Source organism: Microchirus variegatus (assembly GCF_963457635.1).
Source record: "Microchirus variegatus genome assembly, chromosome: 4".
Lineage (NCBI taxonomy): Eukaryota > Metazoa > Chordata > Actinopteri > Pleuronectiformes > Soleidae > Microchirus > Microchirus variegatus.
Window position 1 is genome coordinate 36,223,900 of NC_139805.1, and position 25,341 is coordinate 36,249,240.

The window sequence follows — 25,341 nt, forward strand, 5'->3', positions numbered from 1 at the left end:
GTCCTCATGGAGACTAAAAACCTGGTCCTAATGAGGCAGAACCTCATTTCTGAGGACATTTTTAAGGATAAGAGTCTATGTGTGTGTGTGCGTTTTCTTGTATTTGTCACAAGAACCGCACTCCTTTAAGGATAAGAGCTTTGTTTAAAGTCCTGACAAGAGTAGCTGTACAAACCTGTGTGTGTGTGTGTGTGTGTGTGTGTGTGTGAGTGAGTGAAAGTGTGTTAATTTGAAAAGCTCCACCTGTTTGACAGTCAGCAGGGACTTCCTGTGTGCAGCTGTCTGCCGTACTTCCTGTGGCAGCAGGAGAACTGTGGAGTTCAGTGTTCGTGTTCAAACCTGCAGCAAAAAACTTCCCTCTGGTGTCGATTCCTCAATTACACGCAACTATTCACGGTTAAAAACAACGTTTAACTGGAAAAAACGTCTAAAAAGTGTGAAAATTAAGCAAAAACAGTACAGTTCTGTGGAAACTAAGGTGGAAACATTCAAATCTGTGCTTCAGCGCAGACGAAAAGATGTTTTAAGTCCATGAAGGAGGTTTTTATTGGCAATAATTCAAAAAATAAAGGATGGATTTTGGAAAATATCAGATTTCCTCGTATAATAAGATGTAGAGCTGCAACTAAGGATTATTTTCTCACTTGTTTTGTCCATAAAATGACAGAAAATGTTGCTCGAACCTGGAAATAATGCTGTTCTGATTCAGTTTTTTAGAAAACATTCACATCTAAGACGCTGAAAAATCACAGAAACTCTCGATTTAGATGGTGATCCAGGATTTTCTCTTAAATAATAGTTTATATTGTGATTAAAGTCCTCATTATTAGCTGCACAACAACAGGTAAAATCTAATTAAAGGCAATAAATAACACACATTTGTGCCTTTTTCACATCTATAAAGTGAAACTTGTGATAAATAAGTGCATTGACACCAGGACACTGCTCAGCCTTGGCAGACCACGTCTCCTCCAGTTTCCTCTTAATGAAATTGTTTAAGTCAAATCATATTTTTATTATTAAGTACATTAAAAAGCACAGGAGTGGAGCCAAAGTGCTTTATGGACGACGGAGAGAAGATAAATGAAAACATTAAAAGATAAAGTGGACTTCATATATTTTAAAATATGGCAACATATAATCATCTCAAGGCTAAAGAGGGAAAAGACTTAAAGTTGTTCTGTGGGAAAGTTTTGTGTCGCTCGAGGCAGCAGCAGAGGATTCTGGGACAGGAAGCAACAGGAGGACGATGTTCAGAGACGCACAAGGTGAAGACAAGGTTAGGGACAGAAGACAGAGGACGGGGTCAGAAGACGGGGTCAGAAGACAGGGTCAGAGACAGAAGACAGGGTCAGAAGACAGAAGACAGGGTCAGAAGACAGGGTCAGGGACGGAAGACAGGGTAAGAGACAGGAAGCAACAGGAGGACGCTGTTCAGAGACGCACAAGGTCAAGACAAGGTTAGGGACAGAAGACAGAGGACGGGGTCAGAAGACGGGGTCAGAAGACAGGGTCAGAGACAGAAGACAGGGTCAGAAGACAGAAGACAGGATCAGAGACAGAAGACAGGGTCAGAAGACAGGGTCAGGGACAGAAGACAGGGTCTGAAGACAGGATCAGAAGACAGAGGACAGGGTCAGGGACAGAAGATAGGGTCAGAGACAGAAAACAGGGTCAGAAGACGGGGTCAGAAGACAGAAGACAGGGTCAGAGACAGAAGACAGGGTCAGAGACAGAAAACAAGGTCAGAAGACGAGGTCAGAGACAGAAGACAGGGTCAGAGACAGAAAACAGGGTCAGAGACAGAAAACAGGGTCAGAAGACGAGGTCAGAAGACAGAAGACAGGGTCAGAAGACAGAAGACGGAAGACAGGGTCAGAGACAGAAAACAGGGTCAGAGACAGAAAACAGTGTCAGAGGACAGGGTCAGAAGACAGTGTCAGAAGACAGGGTCAGAAGACAGGGTCAGAAGACAGAAGACAGGGTCAGAAGACAGGTTGAGAGACAGAAGACAGGGTCAGAGACAGAAGACAGGGTCAGAAGACAGGGTCAGAAGACAGGTTGAGAGACAGAAGACAGGGTCAGAAGACAGGGTCAGGGTCAGAAGACAGGGTGAGAGACAGAAGACAGGGTCAGCGACAGAAGACAGGGTGAGAGACAGAAGACAGGGTCAGGGTCAGAAGACAGGGTCAGCGAAAGAAGACAGAAGACAGGGTCAGAGACAGAAGACAGGGTGAGAGACAGAAGACAGGGTCAGAGACAGAAGACAGGGTGAGAGACAGAAGACAGGGTCAGCGACAGAAGACAGGGTGAGACACAGAAGACAGGGTCAGAAGACAGGGTCAGAAGACAGGGTCAGCGACAGAAGACAGGGTCAGGGTCAGAAGACGGGGTCAGAGACAGAAGACAGGGTCAGGGTCAGAAGACAGGGTTAAGGTTTAAGGGTAAAGTTAAGTCTAAAAGTGCGTGTTTAAGTGAAAAGCGAGGGTTGCGTCACGTAGAAGAAGAAAAGAAGGTGTCAGTGTCTCCACAGAAGACACCAGTCAGCAGGACGGACGCTGACGAGGACGACATCCAAGACTCAGGACACATGACACCACGAGGGAGGGGGACGGAGGGGGGGGGACGAGGGACAAATGCAGAGTTTGAGTTTTTATTTTTTAACTCAAAACTCGACTGAAGACGAGTGAATGAAAACACAACAACACAACAACTGTTTTATCAGTGAGTGAACGTGTGTCGTTCACACGTTCAATTATGGATGATTGTGAGTGAGCTGTGGTTTCTACGGCAACGCTGCTGCTCTTCATACAACAACACAACAGTGCAACATCACAACAACACAACTCAACATGTCAACAACAAAACAACTCAACACAACTCAATGACTCAGAAACTCAACAACACAGAAACTCAACAACTCAGAAACTCAACAACTCAATGACCAACAACACAACAACTCAAGAACTCAACACAACTTAACAACACAACTCGACGACTCAACAACTCAACAACACAACTCAACGACTCAGAAACTCAACACAACAACAAAACATTCAACTCAACATATCAGACACTCAACAATACAAATTAACCACTCGACAACTCAACGATCCAACAACTCAACAACACAACTCGACAACTCAACGACCCAACAACACAACTCAACAACTCAGAAACTCAACAACACAACTCAACTCAACACAACTCCACAACACAACTCAGAAACTCAACAACTCCACAACACAGCTCAACAACTCAGAAACTCAACAACACAACAACTCCACAACACAGCTCAACAACTCAGAAACTCAACAACTCAACTCAACTCAACACAACAACTCCACAACACAACTCAACAACTCAACTCAACAACACAACTCAACAACACAACTCAACAACTCAGAAATTCAACAACACAACTCCACAACACAACTCAACAACTCAGAAATTCAACAACACAACTCAACTCAACAACAAAATAACTCAGAAACTCAACAATAACAACACATTCAACTCAACAACTCAACGACCCAACAACACAACAACTCAGAAACTCAACACAACAACACAACTCAGAAACTCAACAACACAACAACTCTTCTTCTTCTTCTTGTCTTTAATCAGAGCTGTTGCTCCAGAAAAACTCTGTTGCCTTAAATAAGAAGCAGCAACGAAACCTGATCTCACTGAGCTGAGAGCAGAGAGCGAGGGGGGGGAGGAGGAGGAGGAGGAGGAGGAGGAGGAGGAGGAGGAGAGAGCGCTGTGGGCGTCCAAGCCTCGGCCTTCTCTCTCTCTCTAAAGAGACGACGGCCTGAACACAAGAACAACTTCCTCTTTCTTTGTGAGAAGACGATGATGATGTGGAGAACTCTCCTCTGAAGCTTCAGCGCTTTATGCTAACTTTTTAAATGTTTTAAATAAAGTTTTATTTGAACGATTATAGAAACACAAAGAACCAAAGCTGGGAAAAAATAAATCAATAAAAGTTCAAGAAGAAAAAGACGACAATGACGAATACGTTTACATTTACGGTACAGCGCAGCAACTTTTTGTACGACAGATTTACCGTGAAACAAATGCGACAAAAGTGCTGTTTACAGTAAAAAGTAGCAATGTTTCTTATTCTTAAGAACCAAGAGTGCGAAAGAAAATAACGAAACTCTCCAAACACAAGAAGAAGAAGAAAAAGACGACAAATAAAATTACATCGAAACAGCGTAGCTACTTTTCTTACGTACAACAGTTCTATGTGTACGACAGATTTACCGTGAAACAAATGCGACAAAAGTGCTGTTAGCGGTAAAAAGTAGCAGTGTTTTCTTATGTCGGGAGTCGGAAAGTTCCGACTACAAATGGAACGCAGTATAAAGACTGAAGAATTCCCTTTTCCTGTTCCGAAAACTAAAGTTCGGACTTTATTTAAAAGTCAGCCACGATATAATCACGATAATTAAGCCACGATATTTAAGCCACGACACGATACTTATCACGATATTTAAGCCACTATATTATCACGGTAATCAAACCACGATATTATCACGCTTTATACAAAATTTTTCTACAAATAAAATTACATCGGAACAGCGTAGCTACTTTTCCACGTACAACAGTTCTACGTGTACGACAGATTTACCGCGAACAAATGCGACAAAAGTGCGGTTAGCGGTAAAAAGTAGCAGTGTTTTCTTATGTCGGGAGTCGGAAAGTTCCGACTACAAATGGAACACAGTATAAAGACTGAAGAATTCTCTTTTCCTGTTCCGAAAACTAAAGTAATGACTTTATTTAAAAGTCAGCCACGATATAATCCCGATAATTAAGCCACGATATTTAAGCCACGACATGATACTTCTTGCGATATTTAAGCCACTATATTATCACGGTAATCAAACCACGATAATACGATATGATCACGCTTTATACAAACTTTTTCTACAAATAAAATTACATCGGAACAGCGTAGCTACTTTTCCCACATGCAACAGTTTTACGTGTACGACAGATTTCCGTGAAACAAACGCGACAAAAGTGCTGTTAGCGGTAAAAAGTAGCAGTGTTTTTTCATGTCGGGAGTCGGAAAGTTCCGACTACAAATGGAACGCAGTACAAAGGCTGAAGAATTCTCTTTTCCTGTTCCGAAAACTAAAGTTATGACTTTATTTAAAAGTCAGCCACGATATAATCACGATAATTAAGCCACGATATTTAAGCCACGACACGATACTTATCACGATATTTAAGCCACTATATTATTACGGTAATCAAACCACGATAATATCACGCTTTATACAAACTTTTTCTACAAATAAAATTACATCGGAACAGCGTAGCTACTTTTTCCACGTGCAACAGTTTTACGTGTACGACAGATTTACCGCGAAGCAAACGCGACAAAAGCGCCGTTAGCGGAAAAAAGTAGCAGTGTTTTCTGATGTCGGGAGTCGGAAAGTTCCGACTACAAATGGAACGCAGTACAAACTACTTTTTCCTGTTCCGAAAACTAAACTTCTGACTTAATCCAAGTGTTTTGTAACAGTAACGTCTTCTTTTGGCTACAAATGGAAGAAACCAAATGACATCACGGTTCCTCTCGAGTTCTGCATTGTTCTTATGCACAAAAAGTGTCTTATTTTGAGATTTTCAAAGAAAAATAAAGAGTTTTCTCGCAAAAAAAAAAGTGACAGCGACTAAAAGTGAAAAGTGAAAAAAGGAAAAAGGCGTTTTTTATTTTATTGACGGAGAGAGAAAGTCAGTGCGAGTAATCACAGATTTGTTCTCGTCCACGTCAGAAAACACAGAAAACCACAGAGCGACGACTCACTGCAGCCGCTCACACACACACACACACACACAGCTGATTACTGCGACCGCAGAGTGAAAACACACACACACACACACACACACACACACACACACACACACACACACACACACACACACACACACACACACACACACACACACACACACACACAGACAGAAGAATGGCAGCAGTCTTTGGGCTCAGAGAGGCTTTAGTCTGCGGGAGGAAATGATTGTAATTAAGGCTCAGGGTCGCAGAGGTTTCCACAAACGTCAGATCACAGCTGAAGCTTTCGCCGCCGCGGAATCACCACGGCGACCGACCACAGGGACATCTTTGATGAAGAAGAAGTCAATAAATAATTAAATAAATAAATAAATAAACGGTTAGCGGAACAAACTCCGTCCTAAAATGATTCTTTGTGCGGAAAAGTTGCCGTCGAGGTGAAAATGTTCTGGAACTTTCTGTAAATCTCATTTTTATTCCGCGTTTATTTGATTTATTTATTTATTTATTTATTTATTGGTCGTATTTTATTGAAGCTCGACGATGTTTATGTTTATGTGACTGACAAAAACAATATCACTGGGTCAGATATCGGAAAGATTAAGCCACGATAATATTATGATATTTAAGTCACGATACGATATTAGAACGATATTTAAGCCACGATACAATATTATCCCGATATTGAAACCACAATATGATATTATCACGATATTTAAGAGCAAAATGATATTACCACCATAAGCAAGCCATGATAATACGATATCACAATATTTAAGCAATGATACGATATCACGATATTTAAGCCACGATACAATATTAAAGCCACAATACGATATTATCACGATATTTAAGCGTCAATGATATTACCACCGTAATTCAGCCACGATAATGCGATATTATCACAATATTTAAGCAATGATACAATATCACGATATTTAAGCCACGATACAATATTAAAGCCACAATACGATATTATCACGATATTTAAGCGTCAATGATATTACCACCGTAATTCAGCCACGATAATGCGATATTATCACAATATTTAAGCCACGATACGATATTATCACAATATTTAAGCCATGATACGACATTATCACGATATTTAAGCCATGATACGATGTTATCACGATATTTAAGCCACAATACAATGTTATCACGATATTTAAGCCATGATACGATATTATTACAATATTTAAGCCACAATACGATATTATCACGATATTTAAGCCACAATATATTACCACCATAATTCAGCCATGATATTATCACGATATTTAAGCCACGATAATATGATATTATCACAATATTTAAGCAATGATACAATATATCACGATATTTAAGCCACGATATGATATTACCACGATATTAAAGCCCCAATAAGATATCACGATATTTAAGCCACGATATGTTATTACCACCGTAATTCAGCCACGATAATACGATAGTATCACGATATTTAAGCCATGATACGATATCATCACAATATTTAAGCCACAATACAATATTATCACGATATTTAAGCCACGATACAATATTATCACGATATTTAAGCCACGATACAATATTATCACGATATTTAAGCCACGATATTATCATGGTAATTAAGCCACAATATTGCCGTGATATTTAAGCCACGATAATATAATCATGTTTAAGTCATGATACGATAATATCCCAATATTTAAACCAGAAGATGATATTATCACGATATTTAAGCCATGACACAATATCATCACGATATTTATTTTGCCGGTGCATGAACTGATGACAGGGTGAACGTCACCTCTGTCAAAGCCTGCATTGGCGCTGTGGAACTGCTACTGTACGACATAACAATACCGTTGAGCAACTGTAGGGGGAGCAAATCCTACATGGTGTTACTTTAAATATCAGAGGTGAAAAAGATGAAACTTTTTGGATCATTTTACAGGTAAAAACCTGAAAAAACTGTGCTTGTTTTCCAAGAAAACTGTCAAAAACTTAAGCTTCCCCCCTCAGAATAAGTCAGTGAACGTGCCGCGAGATCACCGCAGAAATTATTGTTGTTTTTTTTTTACTCGTACTCAAAGACGAGCCAAAAATAATGAACCCCTGTGCTCATTGAGGGGTGGGCTTTTATTTTGGCAGCGTCTCTTCTGACCGCTGATGAAAGTGTGTCTGTCTGCAGCAGATAACGTCTCTGAGTCAAAGAGGCTCAGCGGCGTCCGCTAAAGGCAAACGACGACGACGACGAGCGCTTTTCACCGCCGCACGGCGACAAATGACAAACCAACGAGCTTCATCAGACGCCGCGCATTAATCCTCTCTGTGTGAAATTAACAACAAACTGATACCAGCTCTTCTTTTACGTCATCATTTTTAAACATTTAGTCATTTTGGGATTATAGAATGACACTTTTTATAGCCTGTACCTTTTATTTTGAAGCTTACACAGCATTGTTGACATCCTCCATTGATTTAACACTATATTATTTATCTTAAGTGACCTGTATACTGTCTATATCTTCTATTTTATCATCATTATTTGTTATTTACACGTCTTCTTTGCTTGTATTTTCCTTCCCATGTGGAAATGACGGAAAAAAAAATTCTTAATCTTGAATATAATGATGAAATTCACCCATGTCCCACATTCTGGTGAAATTCAAGCCTTGAACATGTATTTCAGATGCGCTAGCTGATCAAAAATACAGTTTTTATGCACAACTAAATGCTACTACTACTGCTAATGCTACATTTTGACGTAAAGCTGCAGTCCGTAATATCTCTTTATCCCGACAGTTGTCGTTCTCGTGGATCGACAGCTAAGGTTTTCAAACGTCTAAAACATCAAGTCTGTGGACTTGTACACTTTATCCAATCAGGAGCCAGAACCACAAAAAAGAGGCGGAGCTCTCTGCCCATGAGGTTGGACCGCCCCCTCCTCACGTAGAGAGGAAGGCGGGAACAACAGATGAGAAGTTAGCAACAAAAAGTTAAGGGTAAAACTCACAGATAGCAGCTTTAATTAAAATGTAACGTAAACACAACAACCAGAAAACAGTAAATAATCTGCAATAATCTGACGTGTTTCACTCAAAAAGAGCTGTTCTTGTAGTTATAGAGAGATTTTCACGGGCTGCAACTCACGATTATTATCATAATCGATTAATCGGGTCTTAATTTCGTCCAAAAAACTATAAATATTCACATTTATGAAGCTGAAAAATCACAGAAATGTGTTTAAATTGTAATCAGTCTGTGAATCTAAGAAAAGAACAAAAACACTTTATCCAATCAGGAGCCAGAACTCCCACAAAAAAGAGGCGGAGCTCTCTGCTCATGAGTATGGACCAACAGAAGTGGAACCCACGACCAGAAACAAGTAAATAACACAAATAATCTGCAATAATCTGACGTTTTTCACTCAGAAAGGGCGGTTCCTGTATTTATAGAGAGACTGCAACTCACGATTATTATCATAATCGATTAATTGGGTCTTAATTCTGTCGAAAAAACTATAAATATTCACAATTACGAAGCTGAAAAATCACAGAAACGTGTTTAAATGATTGTAAAAACACTCAAAATACAGCAGCTTCTTCCATCACACACCCAGTCACACACATGGGTCTGGGAATCGAACCCTCGACAACTCCAGATGGTGTTTTCTCCAGCGGAGAACACCAAACACCAAACCTCCACAGCCGCAGAGACACAGAGACACAGAGTGAGCGTAAATGGACTGACCTGCGTGGACGAAGTAGGCCAGGTAAAGATCCAGCTCCTTGACAGAAACTCCAATGTGGTGTGGCTGCACACACAGGCTGGGGTTGGAACACTGAGGCGACTTCACCAGCCGCTCTCCGTCAGTACTTTCGAGGGGAATCCCTTTGAATAAAATCACCATGACCAGGTCCAGCCTCCACACTTTGTCCGCCTGCCGCAGACAGTCGATCCGCCGCATCTTGCCCTTCTGGTCGGGGTTGGAGAGCACGCAGCACGGCGGCTTCTTGCCCGTCACCGTCAGCACAAAGTCCTCGCGGAACTCCGGCCGGATGTCCTTGCGCAGCTTGGCCAGCAGGCGGCTGGCCCACTTCTGCTTGACCTCGGGCTTCTCGCCCAGCAGCTCGTCCTTGACGGCGCGCTCCTCCTCCTTGGACATGCGCTTCTCGTGCTTCTTGAAGTACTTCCTCTTGCGCGCCTGCAGGTTGAACCACGTGTAGGCGAAGGCCCGGACGTGGGGCAGCAGCGCCTCGATGAAAGGATGGAACTCATCCTGGAGACAGAAGACGAGGAGAAGGTCAGGGGGAGGTCAGGAGGAGGTCAGGACAATCACTTTACACACTTTTATTCTGATCATGAGTGGATTAGTCATCTCAATCCAGTCAAACACAGGCAAAGATTATTGTTCTACTGAAGCTCTGTGGTCTTCAGGGTTTGAGAAGAACAGCAGCAGAACATCACGACTGTCTTTGGGTCAATAAATGTCCCAGAAGAACTCATGTGAGGAGATTAAAACCTTTAAAACCTTTAAAACTTTTAAAACCAGGGTCAAAATTTCAAAGAAACTGCTGAGGAACATCTGGAAACATCTCAGGTTTGAAGGATTTTCAGGTTTTTCACGTACAAACAGATGACACGAGATTAGAGAAGATAAAAATAAAAGAAGGAAAGTGCGGTGAAATCTTCAACCTCACGAGTGGATTAATCATCTCAATCCAGTCAAACACACGCAGATATTATTGTTCTACTGAAGCTCTACTGGTCTTCAGGGTTTGATAAGAACATCAGCAGAACATCACGATTGTCTTTGGGTCAGTAAATGTCCCAGAAGAACTCATGTGAGGAGATAAACGTAACTAACTAGAACCTTTAAAATCTTTAAAACCAGGGTCCAAATATCAAAGAAACTGCTGAGGAACATCTGGAAACATCTCAGGTTTAAAGGATCTTCAGGTTTCTCACGGACAAGCAGATTAAACATGAGATTAGAGAAGATACAAATAAACAAAAGGAAGAATTAGAAAGAAGTAAAGAAGGTCTTCATCTCAATCCAGTCAAAAACAGAGAGAGATAATTGTTCTACTGAAGCTCTGTGGTCTTCAGGGTTTGAGAAGAACATCAGCAGAACATCACGATCGTCTCTGGGTCAATAAATGTCCCAAAAGAACTCATGTGAGGAGATAAATGTAACAAACTAGAACCTTTAAAACCTTTAAAATCTTTAAAACCAGGGTCTAAATATCAAAGAAACTGCAGAGGAACATCTGGAAACATCTCAGGTTTAAAGGATCTTCAGGTTTTTCACGGACAAGCAGATTAAACGTGAGATTAGAGAAGATAAAAATAAGCAAAAAGAAGAATTAAGAAGAAGTAAAAAAGGAAATTACGGTGAAAAAAGTTAATTTTTGACCAACTTTAATTGACTTTAGTTGATTTTTCTGGTTGAAACTCGAATGAATTAAGTTCTTTAAGCTAAAGTGAGCGAACAGAACGACAGCAGCAGCAGAGAGGAGACCTCCTGTGATCTCCATGTGCAGGATTAGAGTCGTATTAAAGGTGCATTATGTGGCTTTTGACTGACGATTACACCACCTGGATTACCCTGCTCTGCGTCTCCTCCACCACACAAAAAAAAAGCAAATTTTACTTCACAGCAAGTAAATCCAGCTAATTTAAGACTAAATGGAAAATAATCTCATTTTGGGATCTAAAGCAGGTATGAAATTCTACAGCATAAACTCTTAAAATCAGCTCAATAAAGTAAATGAGGGCTCATTTTAAGTAACCAATAGTAACTTAAGTGCAATTTGCTTAAATTGTGACCATTTTTGTCCTAATCCTGAATCATTTAAATGCTAATTTTGAAACATTGTCACACATAAATATACTTTTGTGTAAATCTACTATTTCTGTTGCTTGTTTGCAGTCAGACGTTTGTGTTTGTAGCAAAGAGAAAACAAAAGGAAACATCTTCATGGAACATTTTCTTATTTGGATAAAATCCCTGAGAGAGCGACAAGCGAGCAGGACGGGGGGAGGAGTTAGAGGTGGAGGGGGGTGGGGTTATATTTCCCTCCTCCCCTTTCTTCTCCTCCTGAGCCACGTATTGAAAAAAAAAAGAAAGAGGCGACTATTCATAGATCAAAGACGCTCACACACACGCCGCTGACTGTGGTGGCATGTGGACAACACACACACACACACACACACACACACATGAAGCTACACTGCAAAACTCAGCTCGCTAAAATCAACTATATTTTTAGTTTACAAAAAAGATCCTTAAAAATCTGCGACAACAACAAAAAATAACAGTATAAACACACAACACAGATTTCATTTACAGTGTACACTGCTAATGCTAAGTCTACATTATTGTACTGTAAAAACTGGTTTTAAAAGGAGCTAAAATAATAAAATATATATATTTTTTTGCCAATAATATATATCCAACTTAGTATTGCTAAGATAACAAAGCTAACACTTTGTTTTGCTTGAAATCCCGACACAAATACTGTTTTTTTAATGTGTTTATTACTGTATTACATTAAATGTGTGTTAAAATATAGATTTATTATCACAGATTTATGCAAATAGGATCAATTCTACACTACGACTTGATCTTAGTAAACATTAATGCAATTTCCTTCAATTTAGTCTGTTTTTTTCACGTACAAATTTAAATTCCTCAACAAAAAGTAAACAAAGTTAACAGATTTTTTTGTACAGTGCATACGTAAATACTTTTACACTGCTAATGCTAATGCTAAGCCTATGTTATTTCTTTACGGCACAGAGAATTAAATTTAAAGTTAAACTGATTTAGTCAAGTTTTATATTTGTGAGCATTTTTTCACGTATTGTAACAATGTTTTACAGTGCGTTTTTTTAACTCCAACTTCATATTATTTTGGTATTTGGTATAAATTCTCCATGTCATTGGACAAACAAACTTTTATTGGACAAGTTTTAATTTTTACATTTTAAATAATCACAGAACAGCAAATGCTAACGTTAAACATGACGGAAAATAGCACATTTTTGATAATAAAACCTGTTTTTATTCGGTTTCTCAGTGAAAACATAAAACCATGTAATTTGTCAGGGACTATTTTCAGATTAATCCACGTTTAGTTCTCTGGTGATTTATTTACGGCAGCGAGACGATGACGGCGGGGGTGGGATTAAATTCTAATTCTATACCGTGTGTGTGTGTGTGTTCCCTCAAATGGGTTAATGTTGTTTCTGAGAAACAGAGTCAGATATATTTACATACACACATTTAGACGAGCTAAACATAACCACAATCCGAATCTTAGTCCTAAACTTAACACCAGCTCCTCAGAAATGAGGTTCTGCCTCACTAGGACCAGGTTTTCAGTCTCTGTGAAGAAGACTGGTCCTGACCAGGTCAGAGTTTATGACTGAAAATGTCTGAAAGACTGAAATTAATGGATATAAAAGAAGGTTTTTGAACCTAACAACAACCATTGAGCGTCAATAACAACCTCACCTCAGTAGCTTCTCTAGTTTCGGCACCAAGTTGACTCGAGGCTAACGGCTAAGCTAACAGCCAGAGGACGAAGTAGGCAACTTATCGTAGCACCAGAACTTCCATCACTGCCTCAAATGAAATCACCAGCTTCAGTTTCAAACGATCCAAAAGAACTTTCTGGATCTGTGTAGAACTTTACCAGCTCATAGCTGTTAGCATCTCACATAAACGCGACAAAAACCGAACTGCAGCCAAATGCGTAATCTAGATCAGATCCGGATGAAACTCAGTGTGATGGTAGAGAGTCTGATCCTACACACACGTACCAAATTCCGTTCAAATCTGATAAATTTTGACTGAGATTTGTTTTCTACGTTTCGCCCATTGTAAGCGAATGGGACACGTTGAAAGTTTGGCGATGTTTTGTGACGTCATCGGTGGGAAGATTCTTATCAAATTTGAATGGGAACATACTCGGGTGATCACCTACACATGAGGAAAAATTCAAAGTGATTCGTTACAAAATGAGAGGAAGTCGCTCACACAAGGACGAACTCCAAGATATAGCCACGCCATACAGCCATAAATGCAAATTTGCTAATAAATGCTTATAAAAATGTGTGGAAAAACCTTTTATACCGTGCTTTCCGATATAATGTAATCCATATTAGAGGTGAACGATTAAAATTTTATCTGAATCGCAACGTGGTCTTTTCAAACCGCAGGAAACGCAATATTTGTTAAAATTTGCATTTTAGAGCAAATATTTCAGTCAATATTAAGATATTTAAGCAAAATAATTCGGTCCAGAAATTATAAAAACGCACATTCAACAACATTCATACAAATCTGCTTCCTCTCCCCCGCCTCCCATTTGCCCTTTCACCACAACCTGTCTTGGCACATCTTTGAGTTTGGTTCTGTTTTTGCTCATTTGCGCGAACTGTTGAGTTTCTATTTTCTCGATATAAAATAGTCGTAAAGGTTTTCTGTCGTTTATTTACTTATCGTTCTTTGTTTAATTGAGAATAACGCACAACTTTTTTTTGCAAAATTTATTTATCCAACGCAAGTAGTGATAATTATGCAGTTTTTATTTTATTTTTCACAAACTCAACTCAAATACACAATTTCATCAGAAAGAGGATACAAGACAACTTTATATCGCACATTCTTATACGTTTCAACACAGCAATGGATGGAAATTCTCCGCGTTTTAAGATTTAAACTGGGATTAAGCCGCTTTAAAGTCAGGCGTCGGCGTCTAAACGCGGGATTTTAGCGAGCGTGAGGTTTTCCACGATCTTCCACGGTTCAACTGGAGGTTTTGAGGTTGTTGTTGTTGTTTTTTTTTTTTACTGTTAAATCTGTATCTACGGGCTGTTCTGGAGCACCAGCTGCACTGCCTTTTTACTTATATATGTATTCATATATATATATATATATATATATACACACACACACGCACACGCACACACACACAACATTGTTCGCCCTCCCTGAATACGGCACATTGTTTGTTCTTGGAGACGATCCAGGACGGAGGGTTTTTGTGTGTGTGTGAGAGCGAGCGCCTGCAGCGGCAGCTTCTGCAGACGCTCTCAGCTCCACCGAAAACCTCGCAAACCTGACGAATCTGACGAATCTGAGCGCAGGACGAGCACTTTCTCTGATTTTCTGCGTCTCGGGCGCTTCCTCGGGCGGTTATTAGGACGACGAGCGGCTACACACACTCACACACACACACATTCCAGAGTGGATCTGTGGACGTTCGTCGGGAGCCACATTCCGACATTCCTCGCAGCCTCGGTGCAGCGTTTTCCAGCTTCCTGACTCTCGCTCTCTTTCACACTCTGCACAACAAAAATCTCCACTTAACGAGTCGCTCGCTCTCGTATTCGACGCTTTTTTTTTTCCGCCAGCGGGGCCAGATAATCCCTCTTGTTCTCGGCTATCCCACTCCCCCTCCCCTCGACACAGGAATGTTTTTTTTTTCTCTGACACAGACATAATCCCACTGCTTCTGCTGCACCTGTGTCAAGAAAATGATTCAAGGAAACGAGCGGTTTATAGCGAGTTCGGGTTTGTTTGGGTTTAAAAAATACGGTCAAATTGAGCCGCTAATGACTCACGTGAGATTATTTCCGTCGATAATCTCACCACACGAGTGTCGTGTTTGAATTTAAACGTGTCAGAATCTAAAACAAAGACGATTCGTACGGGAGAGACACGGAATATTTCCAAAATAAAAGCACAAACGTTGATTAAAATTAATCGTACGGAACATTTATGTTGATTTTACTACTTATATTTAATCATGTAGCATATTTTAGCATTTTTACCCCATTTTTAACAAATTACAGTAATTTTTACATCAAATACATAGAATTTCTGGCTCGTTTTAAAAGAATTAAACAAAAACTAGACTAAATTTACAGTTTTTGGCCACGTTTCAATCTCTTTTTGATCCGTTTATTTAACAGATTTTTCCTTGGTGCGAGTCATACGGGATTATGTCTGTTAATCTGTGGCTTTTTCATCGACAATCTCGCCACAAGAGTGTCGTGTTCGAATATAAACGCGTCAGAATCTAAAACAAAGACAGTTCGTATGGGAGAGACACAGAATATTTCCAAAATAAAAGCACAAAAGTTGATTAAAATTAATCGTATGGAACATTTTTGTCGATTTCACTCCTTTTATTTAATCATACACCATATTTTAAGTTTAAAAAGTGCTGACAATTGAATTTTCCCCCCCATTTTTAACATATTACAGACATTTTTACATCAAATCCATGGAATTTCTGGCTTGTTTTAAGAGAATTAAACAAAAACTAGACTAAATGTACAGTTTTTGGCCAAATTTCAATCTTTTTTTAACAGATGTTTTCTTGGTGTGAGTCATACGGGATTATGTCTGTTAATCTGGCTTTTTAATCGACAATCTCGCCACACGAGGGTCGTATTTGGATTTAAACGTGAGAAATCAGAGTCAGAATCTAAAACAAAGACGATTCGTATGGGAGAGACACGGAATGTTTCCAAAATAAAAGCACGGTTGCTGATAAAAACTGTTCGTATGGAACGTTTGTTGATTTTTCTCCTTCTTTTAAAAAAACATATAACATATTTCAAGTTTTACTTTAATTTTCCCCCTATTTTTAACACATTAAAGTCATTTTTAAACACATCCATGGCATTTCTGTCTTGTTTTGAGAGAATTGAACAAAAAACAGACTAAATTCACAGTTCTTTGGCTGCATTTCAACCTTTTTTTATCTGTATTTTTGACAGATTTTTGAGTGATGTTCTCCTCTAACTGAGATAATGAAAGTATGACTCATGAGATTATCTGTTAATCTGTGGCTTTTTCATCGATAATCTATCGTATCGTATTGGGATTTAAACGTGAGAAGTCAGAGTCAGAATCTGAACCGACGACGATAGGAGACGATTTGTGTGGTAGTATTTCCAAAATAAAAGCACAAACGTTGATAAAAAAAAAATTGTTTGCATGGAACATTTATGGTTTATACAACATATTCTAAGTTTTATTTTAATTTTTCGCCCCCATTTTGAACACATTACAGACATTTTTACATCAAATCCACGCAATTTCAAACAAAACTGCACTAAACTTACAGTTTTTTGGCTGCGTTTGAATGAGGTGAACGACGACGAGCCCCCCCCCCCTCGCTTTCTTAACCCCGTCTTGTGGGAATCAGACTGTGACTCTTACACACACACACACACACACACACACACACCGCCCCCCCGCGTGTGCACCTTGGTGACAGATGTAATGGGCTCAGAATAACAGGCCTGTAACAACAAACGCCTGAATAACAGTCATTTACTGGAGCAATAATGGTAATCCTCCATGTCTGCTCCTCACCCTCCTCCTCCTCCTCCTCCTCCCTCCTTCTATTGACACACACACACACACACACACACACACACTGAGGGAATTATCAGCGTGTCGCTCGGGCTCAGCGGCTCAGTCGGATTCCCCCGGTTAACGGCGTTGGCGGCGGCGGACGGCAGCCTCCGTGACGCCCTCACACACACACACACACACACACACACACACACACACACATGAGGATGTGAGAGGGTGAGACCACAAACAACTCACGAGTGACGCTGGAGAAAAAACGCTGATTTAAGGCTGAAAAATTAACTGTTTTTAAATCAAAACGTCAATAAAAAACAAAGAAAATGATCTTTTTTAAATCAAATTGGAAGAAACCATCTGTCCTGGTCGCACAGAACATGGACAAGTTCATGTCTCCGTGGTGTTTTATGACATTTTTCGTTTTTTCCACACACTGACGATTGAACTCGTCGCAAATTAAATCAATTTTTTTAAAAGGAAATAACCTGACGGACGACGACCGGCGTCACGTTAATACGTTTCTAAGGAAACAAATGAAGACGTTTTTAAAGAAAAAGAGGACGAGGACAAAAAAAAGGCAGGATTGTGAGGCTTTATTTAAGGGTTTAATCTAATATTTTACATTTAATGTCCATAAAAAGTCAAACCTCGATGGTTTCGCCACGATTTTAAAATCCGCTCTTGACAAATTAAATGAAAAATTACAATTTTTAACAGTAGAGGTCAATGTAGAGCGCCCCCTGCTGGCTGAGGCGAACATAGCATTCAACGCATGTTCGTCATTGAGCTAAAACTCAAGATTTTAGAATATTTTTAAGTGGATTCTGTTTTTGTTTTTTTTGTTAAGCTTAAATTAGATTTTATTTATTTAGTTATTTATTTATTCTTTCCTAAAAATATACAAAAAATATGTGATGTTTAAAAAAAAAAGAAGAAGATTATTTTAGATCCAATTTTATCTTGGATTGAACCCTGACGGATAAACGTGGCTGGATTAAAGAGTGTGTGTGTGTGTGTAACAGCGTGACGAGGACACACACACACACACACACACACACACACACACAACACACCACACACACACCCTGAATTCAAAGGGGGTAAAAAAAAAAAATAATTAAAAAAATAAATAAATGAAAAAGGGGGAAAAAAATCAGCAAAACAAATAAAGAATTAAACACACACACACAAACACACACACACACACACACACACAGATTAGTGAAAGGACTGATTATAGGTTTTACTCCCTGATAATCAGATTAAATCCTGAAGCTCGTGTCCTTTCCTTCAGTTTCAGACTCTGACGACGTCTTCACACATGAACATTATTATCATTCATGTTAAAATATCACGTTATAATTGTATTTTAATTATTATTTACAGCCACGATCGATACGCGACGTGCTCGATAAATTATATCAATTAAATATCGTTCATTAAAGGGAGAAATTTGCACCGATTCATTCAAATAAATCATTCATTTCGCAGCAAAATGAATCAATTTCTACTAATCTGATGAGTTCAAATATCAAATATTTATCATAGTGGGAGAAACGCATGTAAACGTGTAGGTGGTTTTATTATTTTTACGGTTTTATTTAAGAGTAGAAATAAAATAAAAATAAGGAATTTAAGGGAAAATGAAAATCAGCAAAATCAGGAAAAATCTCATTCAGGTCAAATCCAAAAATGACCAAATTACATCACAATTATTTTTATTTTTGTCCTCTGACCCTAAACACAACACAATAAAATAAAAATAATAATTTAATCTAATCTGAATTTAAATATGGTGAAAACGATTGAATTAAACTCTTAATAAAAGCAAAATATGGATCATAAATCACTGAGTTTGAGGCTAAAAATCTGATTTTCTCTAGAGATTATTGTGGATTACTTGGTGCTCGTGTCACCTCAGGTCACCCCTGACACACACACACGCGCACACACACACACACACACACACACACGTGTGTGTGAGGAGAGGAGGCCTGAGGTTCTGAGGCCTGATGAAGAAGCCAATTAACAGTTCACGGTCAGCGTGCACGCCCCTGTGCAGCCGGCCGGAAAAAAAAACCCCGCGTGACCCGCGTGCAGCTGAGGAGCACCGTCACCCGCTCGCGCTGCACGCGCACCCACGCTGCGCCACGCACTGCGCCGGGAGCCTCGTTTGGACGACGAGGTTTCGGGGGGAGCGCAAAAAAAAAAGAGAGGATGAGGAGCGACTTTGGAGAGAGGACAGAGTGTCCAAGAGAGTGAGGACAGGCGCAAAAGGAGCGACTTTACGCAGCCAAGTTTGGCGCAAATTACGCAGGAAAAGCTGCAAAAAAGAAATAAACAAAAAACTGCTTTATTCCTTCTCTAAAACTCTGCTGCTGCTGCGGCGGTCTGTGCGTCTCTGTCCGGCCGAGCAGCGGAGCCTGAACCCGGGGAACAACCGAGCGCAAAGCAGCCGCAAAAACACAAGCCGCAAATGTGCAAAACACAGCGACATATATGGAAAATGAAGTAAAGTTACATCGGAACTTTTTAAAGGCGCAGTCCGACATGTGCTGCTGCAGACACACTAGGAGAAGCTGCAGCTGAAGTTCGTCCGTGCACGCGCACACACACTCATACACACACGCATGGTTACATAGAATCTATAGAGTGAGAATTAAAAGTTTAAAGTTGATAAAAAACACTCACCTGTGTCAGACATAGCGGTGAATACATATCTGTAGAGCTGGGAGGTGTGTGTGTGTGTGTTTATGTGTGTGTGCGCGTGCGTGTGTGTGTGTGAGAAAAAAGGAAAGGAAGAGGGGAAAAAAGAAGGAGTGAGAAAGTGAGAGTGAAAGAGAGAGAGAGTGTGTGTGTGTGTGAGGGTGTGTGTGTGTGTGTGTGGAGACAGAACCCTCCTTTCTAACCCCCTTCGCTTTCACATTTCCAAGCAGGGCTGAACTTTGACCCCCGCGCCTCGGGTTACATGTGTACTGTCCGGACCTGTTAGAGGCCCCGCGCCGGGGAGCGAGCAACTTTGAGCCCAGACACCGACGACCAGAGGCTCATCTCCGGCCACACGGGACGGGACAGGAGGGGGGGGTAAAGTCCCGGAGAATTCACTTCAGTTCAATATAAAAAGAAAAAGAAAAGAAAAAAAAAAAGTCAAAAAGAAGAAGAAGAAGAGTTTGGAGTCGCTGTGGCGTCGCTGCAGCTCCACACGAACACACGCGGGGGGGAAACCGCATCTCACAGCGGCGCGGAGCCGCGCGGAGACCTCGGCAACGACATGTCCAACGTGTCCGTGCGCTGCTGCGCTGGAGGCGGCGTGGAGGAGCCGAGGCTCCGCGGTGCGCGGTGCCCGGGACGGACGGACGGAGCTACGGAGGGAAGAGAGGAGGAGGAGGAGGAGGAGGAGGGAGGGCGCGGTGCAGGAACCGCAGCGGCAGCGGCGGCTGGTGGTGTCGGTGTTTGTGGTGTCGGAGTCCCGGGAGGAGGAGGAGGAGGAGAAGAGAGAGAGAGAGAGAGAGAGGAGAAGGAAGAGGAGGAAGAAAAAACAAAAAAAAGGGAGGAAAAAAGAGGCAAAAAGCGGGATCCCTGAGCTGCCAACACGGCCGCCTCGCCTCTGAAACAACCGACAGCTGCTTTCCGTTAATTTATCTCCAACAGGAGGAGACGGCGGAGAGAGAGAGAGAGGGAGAGAGACAGAGGGGGAGAGTGGGAGAGAGAGAGAGAGAGAGTGTGTGTCCGGGACACGGAGTCGAGCGCCACCTCCTCTCTGCTCCTCTGTCTGTCCTGACTGTGACTGAGGCTCTGTGCTGCTGCTGCACCGGGACAGCGTGTGTGTGTGTGTGTGTGTGTGTGTGTGTGTGGACGCCACCGGTCACTGCAGCGCTGTGTGCACGTGCACGCGCCTCTGTGTGTGTGTGTGTGTGTGTGTGTGTGACCCTGCAGACTGAGCCTCCTCAACCCCCTGATCACACTCTGGTTAAATCGATCACTAAAGAAAAAAAAAAAAAGCATCGATCGATCTCTTCCCTCCACCCCGTTTAAAAAAAAAAATAAAAATAAAAAAAAAAACATTCCTCCGCGTGCACGAGTTTGGACAAAAGTGATGCCACTGCTGCACGTGCTGGTATGTGTGTGTCTGTAAAGTGGTTATCGATAATTGTATTGATGAGTTATTGTGAGTTCACACATGCTGATTGAGGATTTAAAAAAAAAATTTGTTCCATTTGTAGTCGGAACTCGGAATTTCCGAGTACATAGTATTTATTCAAAAAGTTCTGTTCCATTTGTAGTTGGAACTCGGAATTTTCCGAGTACATAGTATTTATTCAAAAAGTTCTGTTCCATTTGTAGTTGGAACTCGGAATTTTCCGAGTACATAGTATTTATTCAAAAAGTTCTGTTTCATTTGTAGTTGGAACTCGGAATTTCCGAGTACATAGTATTTATTCAAAAAGTTCTGTTCCATTTGTAGTTGGAACTCGGAATTTCCGAGTACATAGTATTTATTCAAAAAGTTATTTCATTGATGATGGAAAAACGTCCTCATAGTAAAATAATCCCTAATCTTATGCTGGAGTTGAAACTACAAACATGCGTTCCATTTGTAGTGGGAACTCGGAATTTCCGAGGTCAACTCGGCTTAGAAACAAAGTATTGATTCATATAATTATTTAATTGATTATGAAAAACGTCCTCATAGTAAAACAATCCGTAATCTCATGCTGGGGTTGGAACTACGAACAATGTTCACTCATGGTGCGTTCCATTTGTAGTCGGAACTCGGAATTTCCGAGTTCAAACTTGACTAGGAAACAAGGTATTTGTTCAAAAAGTTATTTCATTGATTACCAAAAAGGGGCTCATAATAAAATAATCCATAATCTTATGCTGGGGTTGGATCTACGAACATGCACGTTGTGGCAATGTTCACTCATAGTGCGTTCCATTTGTAGTCGGAACTCGGAATCAACAAGGTCAACTCGGCTTAGAAACAAAGTATTGATTCATATAATTATTTAATTGATTATGAAAAACGTACTCATCGTAAAATAATACGTAATCGTATGCTGGGGTTGGAACTACGAACAATGTTCACTTGTGGTGCGTTCCATTTGTAGTCGGAACTCGGAATTTCCAAGGTCAAACTCGGCAGAGAAACAAAGTATTGATTTAACTGATTAAGAAAACTTCATCATAGTAAAATAATCTGTAATCTTATGCTGGGGTTTTGTTGCAACATGCACTCTTGGTGCGTTCCATTTGTAGTCGGAAGTCGGAAGAAAAATAAGAGACAGAAGGACGACACGTGGCCCGCTACTCAATTTTTAGCATGTACCGATTATTAATTTTTTTCTTTTATTGTGAAATATATATTGTTCCATATGAAAACAAACACTTTTATTTTGAAATGTGTGGCTCGAGTGACGTTGACACACACTGTTGTTATCATTTTAACTTTAGATAACAAATACACAAACACACTTTTATGTAATATTTATGAGGCTCGTGTTGATATCGTAGATAAATCTCAAAGCTGCGTGACCTCTGACCTCTGACCTCCATTATAACTCTCTCTTTATTGTTTTATAATGTGACGATAATGACGACAGTGACTCACACACACACACTGATACACTTCATGTATTACCGCTCACACGACATAGAAACAAAGTGTTGATTATGAAAAACATCGCACTGCTTCGACGTTAATTAGTCCGCTATCTTGGGTGGGCGGGGTTTGGTTTCAAAATTTCAAAAAGGTCCTGATGTGAACTTCTGATCAAAGGCAGGTGTGGGCGGAGCCTGTTGCCGCATAGCTAGTAGGAACACAAAATTCAAAGTTTTTTAACCAGAATTCCTCCAGAATTCGTCGTATCGCACTAAATCTTGGTAAGATCGCAATCCGCACAGGTCCTGACGTGCACGCTAAGTTTGGTGAGTTTTCGTGAACGGCAAAGCCCCAAAAAGTACCCTAAAACATACACTCTTGACGCGTTCCATTTGTTGTCGGAACTCGGAATTTCCGACTCAGAAACTCGGAGCTGAACGTCGTCGACCTCGACGTGGAATACCAACATGACGCCATAAAAAAAAATTGTTCCGTTTACATCGAAACTCGGAAGTGGAAACTTGGGGTGACTCCGCCCACCGAGTGTTGGCCATTTTGGAAGCCTAACCTGATATCGACTTGATGTCGGCCATTTTGGAAGCCTAACCTGATATACTAATAATGATTGGGCACAAGAGGACCAGTTTAATAAAGTCACACACAAACATCCACATTGACTCTATAAAAGCCTTTAACAGGGATTTTAAGAGGAAATACTAGTCTGTGGAGATGCTACAGGAGTTACCACGAAATTCAATAAAGCCTCAGTGAAGCCTGAGACGCCGTGGACGTCCCTGTGGGATCGTGAAGGACGATACTGGCGAGGAAAAATAAATCAGCGCTAAGAAGAAGAAAGTGTAAAAGTGTGCGTGTGTGTGTGATATTTAGACTGAATAAATACCACAGCAGGTATTTTTACACAACGTTACACAGTAACAGTCGGGACGCACATAAACACCGCGGGACATAAAAGAGTCCGCGGTGAAACGGAGAAGCTCGGGGACACCATCACAGAAGAATCAATGACCATTAGACGGCAATTAAAAACACAAACGCGCTCTCTAAATACTCCTTAACGGACGTTTACGTTTGCGTTATGGAGCTGAAAGATGACGTAAAGAACAAGCCGTGGCATTTTTAACATCCTTGTGGAGACCAGAGAAAGAAACTTAAAACTGGGAATATTACAGGAATATGGTTCCTGAAGTAAAAATAATAACTTGAGTTAAAAAACTAACTGAAACTGAATTGTGTGTTAATAACGCTAACGAAAGCTAACAAAATTGTAGCTAAAATGCTGTGCTCAGTTTTATTTATTTCATACATAATCATGTTGGGTGTATTTCTTTTTTATATTATAAGGTGTTTGAGTATTATTACCACGGTAATCATTTACCAAGGGTGCACCTGTGTGAGCGACGCTAACGGCGTTAATGTTAGCGCATAACGCGTTTCCATGACGATTGATCGGAAAAACACGCGTGACTTCATGTTTACGTGACTCACCGAAATTAGTCTCTAAAGTAACGCAGTTTAGCCGCGTTAGCTCCTTTAGCACCGTTAGCGCTCAAGTGGAACTGGAGCGGCCTGTTTATTAAAGTAAAAGAGCAGCGCTACGAATAACCAGCGTACCTGTGCCTCTGTTTTTAAAGTTTAGCGTTTACTTTACTTTAGAGACTAATTTTCATGTAAGCATGACTTCACGCGGTCAGTCGTCATGGAAACGCAATCATGCGCTAACGGCGTTAGCACTAATTATGACCTTTTTGAATCGTGCACCTGGCAAATACTCCATATTACATAAAAACTAATAAAAACCGACTCATTTTAAAAACAAGAAGTCAAAACGAAATAAAAACTAAAACTATTAGAACCTTGGTGGCGCTGTTTCCACTGACACAGGAACATTAGAGGTTAACCACAGCAGACGTTAGAGCTTTGAGTTTAACACGAGGTGAAAACTCCACGACGTCTTAATCTGTGCTGTGAAACCCAGAGGACGATTATATGGATGTTCCAGTCGTTATAACACGCAATTAATTTAACCACTGAGGGAATATTTAACAAGGACAACATATGAGATACATTATCCTAAACCACAGCGTACGTAATCACACACACACACACACATGCAGGTTTGTGCAGCTAGTCTTTGAAGGACTCTGCATTGACTTCCATTCATTTGGAGACGAAACAAATCCCTTTACTCTAACCTTAACTTATAATCACAATTCAAAAATCTTACTTCTTTTTAATGAGGTTCTGACTCATTAGGACCAGGTTAAGTAGAATAAAGTTCTGTGATTTGAACAGGCTCGTTATTTAATGTATTATGTTGTATATATGGTGAGATCTTACAAGTGCTTTCCAATGTGGTGTTCTTCAACAAAATGACAAATAAACTCACTCGGAGACTCTGACTCTCTGAGACAGATTCTAAGACTGAGAGACTCAGACTCTCTCAGACTCAGACTCTCTCAGAATCAGACTCCCTCAGACGTCGACTATCAGATTCTCTCCGACTTAGACTCTCACACTCAGACT

General features: G+C 40.5%; 1 protein-coding gene across 1 annotated transcript in view; it reads right to left on the minus strand.

Moving 5' to 3' along the window:
* The window catches only part of nfia (nuclear factor I/A), a 131,665-nt gene extending 111,677 nt beyond the window's left edge, over positions 1-19,988 (minus strand). Inside the window, exons 1-2 of the mRNA XM_083888642.1 lie at positions 19,887-19,988; positions 9,548-10,076 (exon numbers count right to left, since the gene is read on the minus strand). Of these exons, the coding sequence (XP_083744768.1) occupies positions 9,548-10,076; positions 19,887-19,913 (556 nt within the window). The 5' untranslated portion in view covers positions 19,914-19,988. The remainder of the gene's footprint in view (positions 1-9,547; positions 10,077-19,886) is intronic.
* Positions 19,989-25,341: the final 5,353 nt, after the last annotated feature.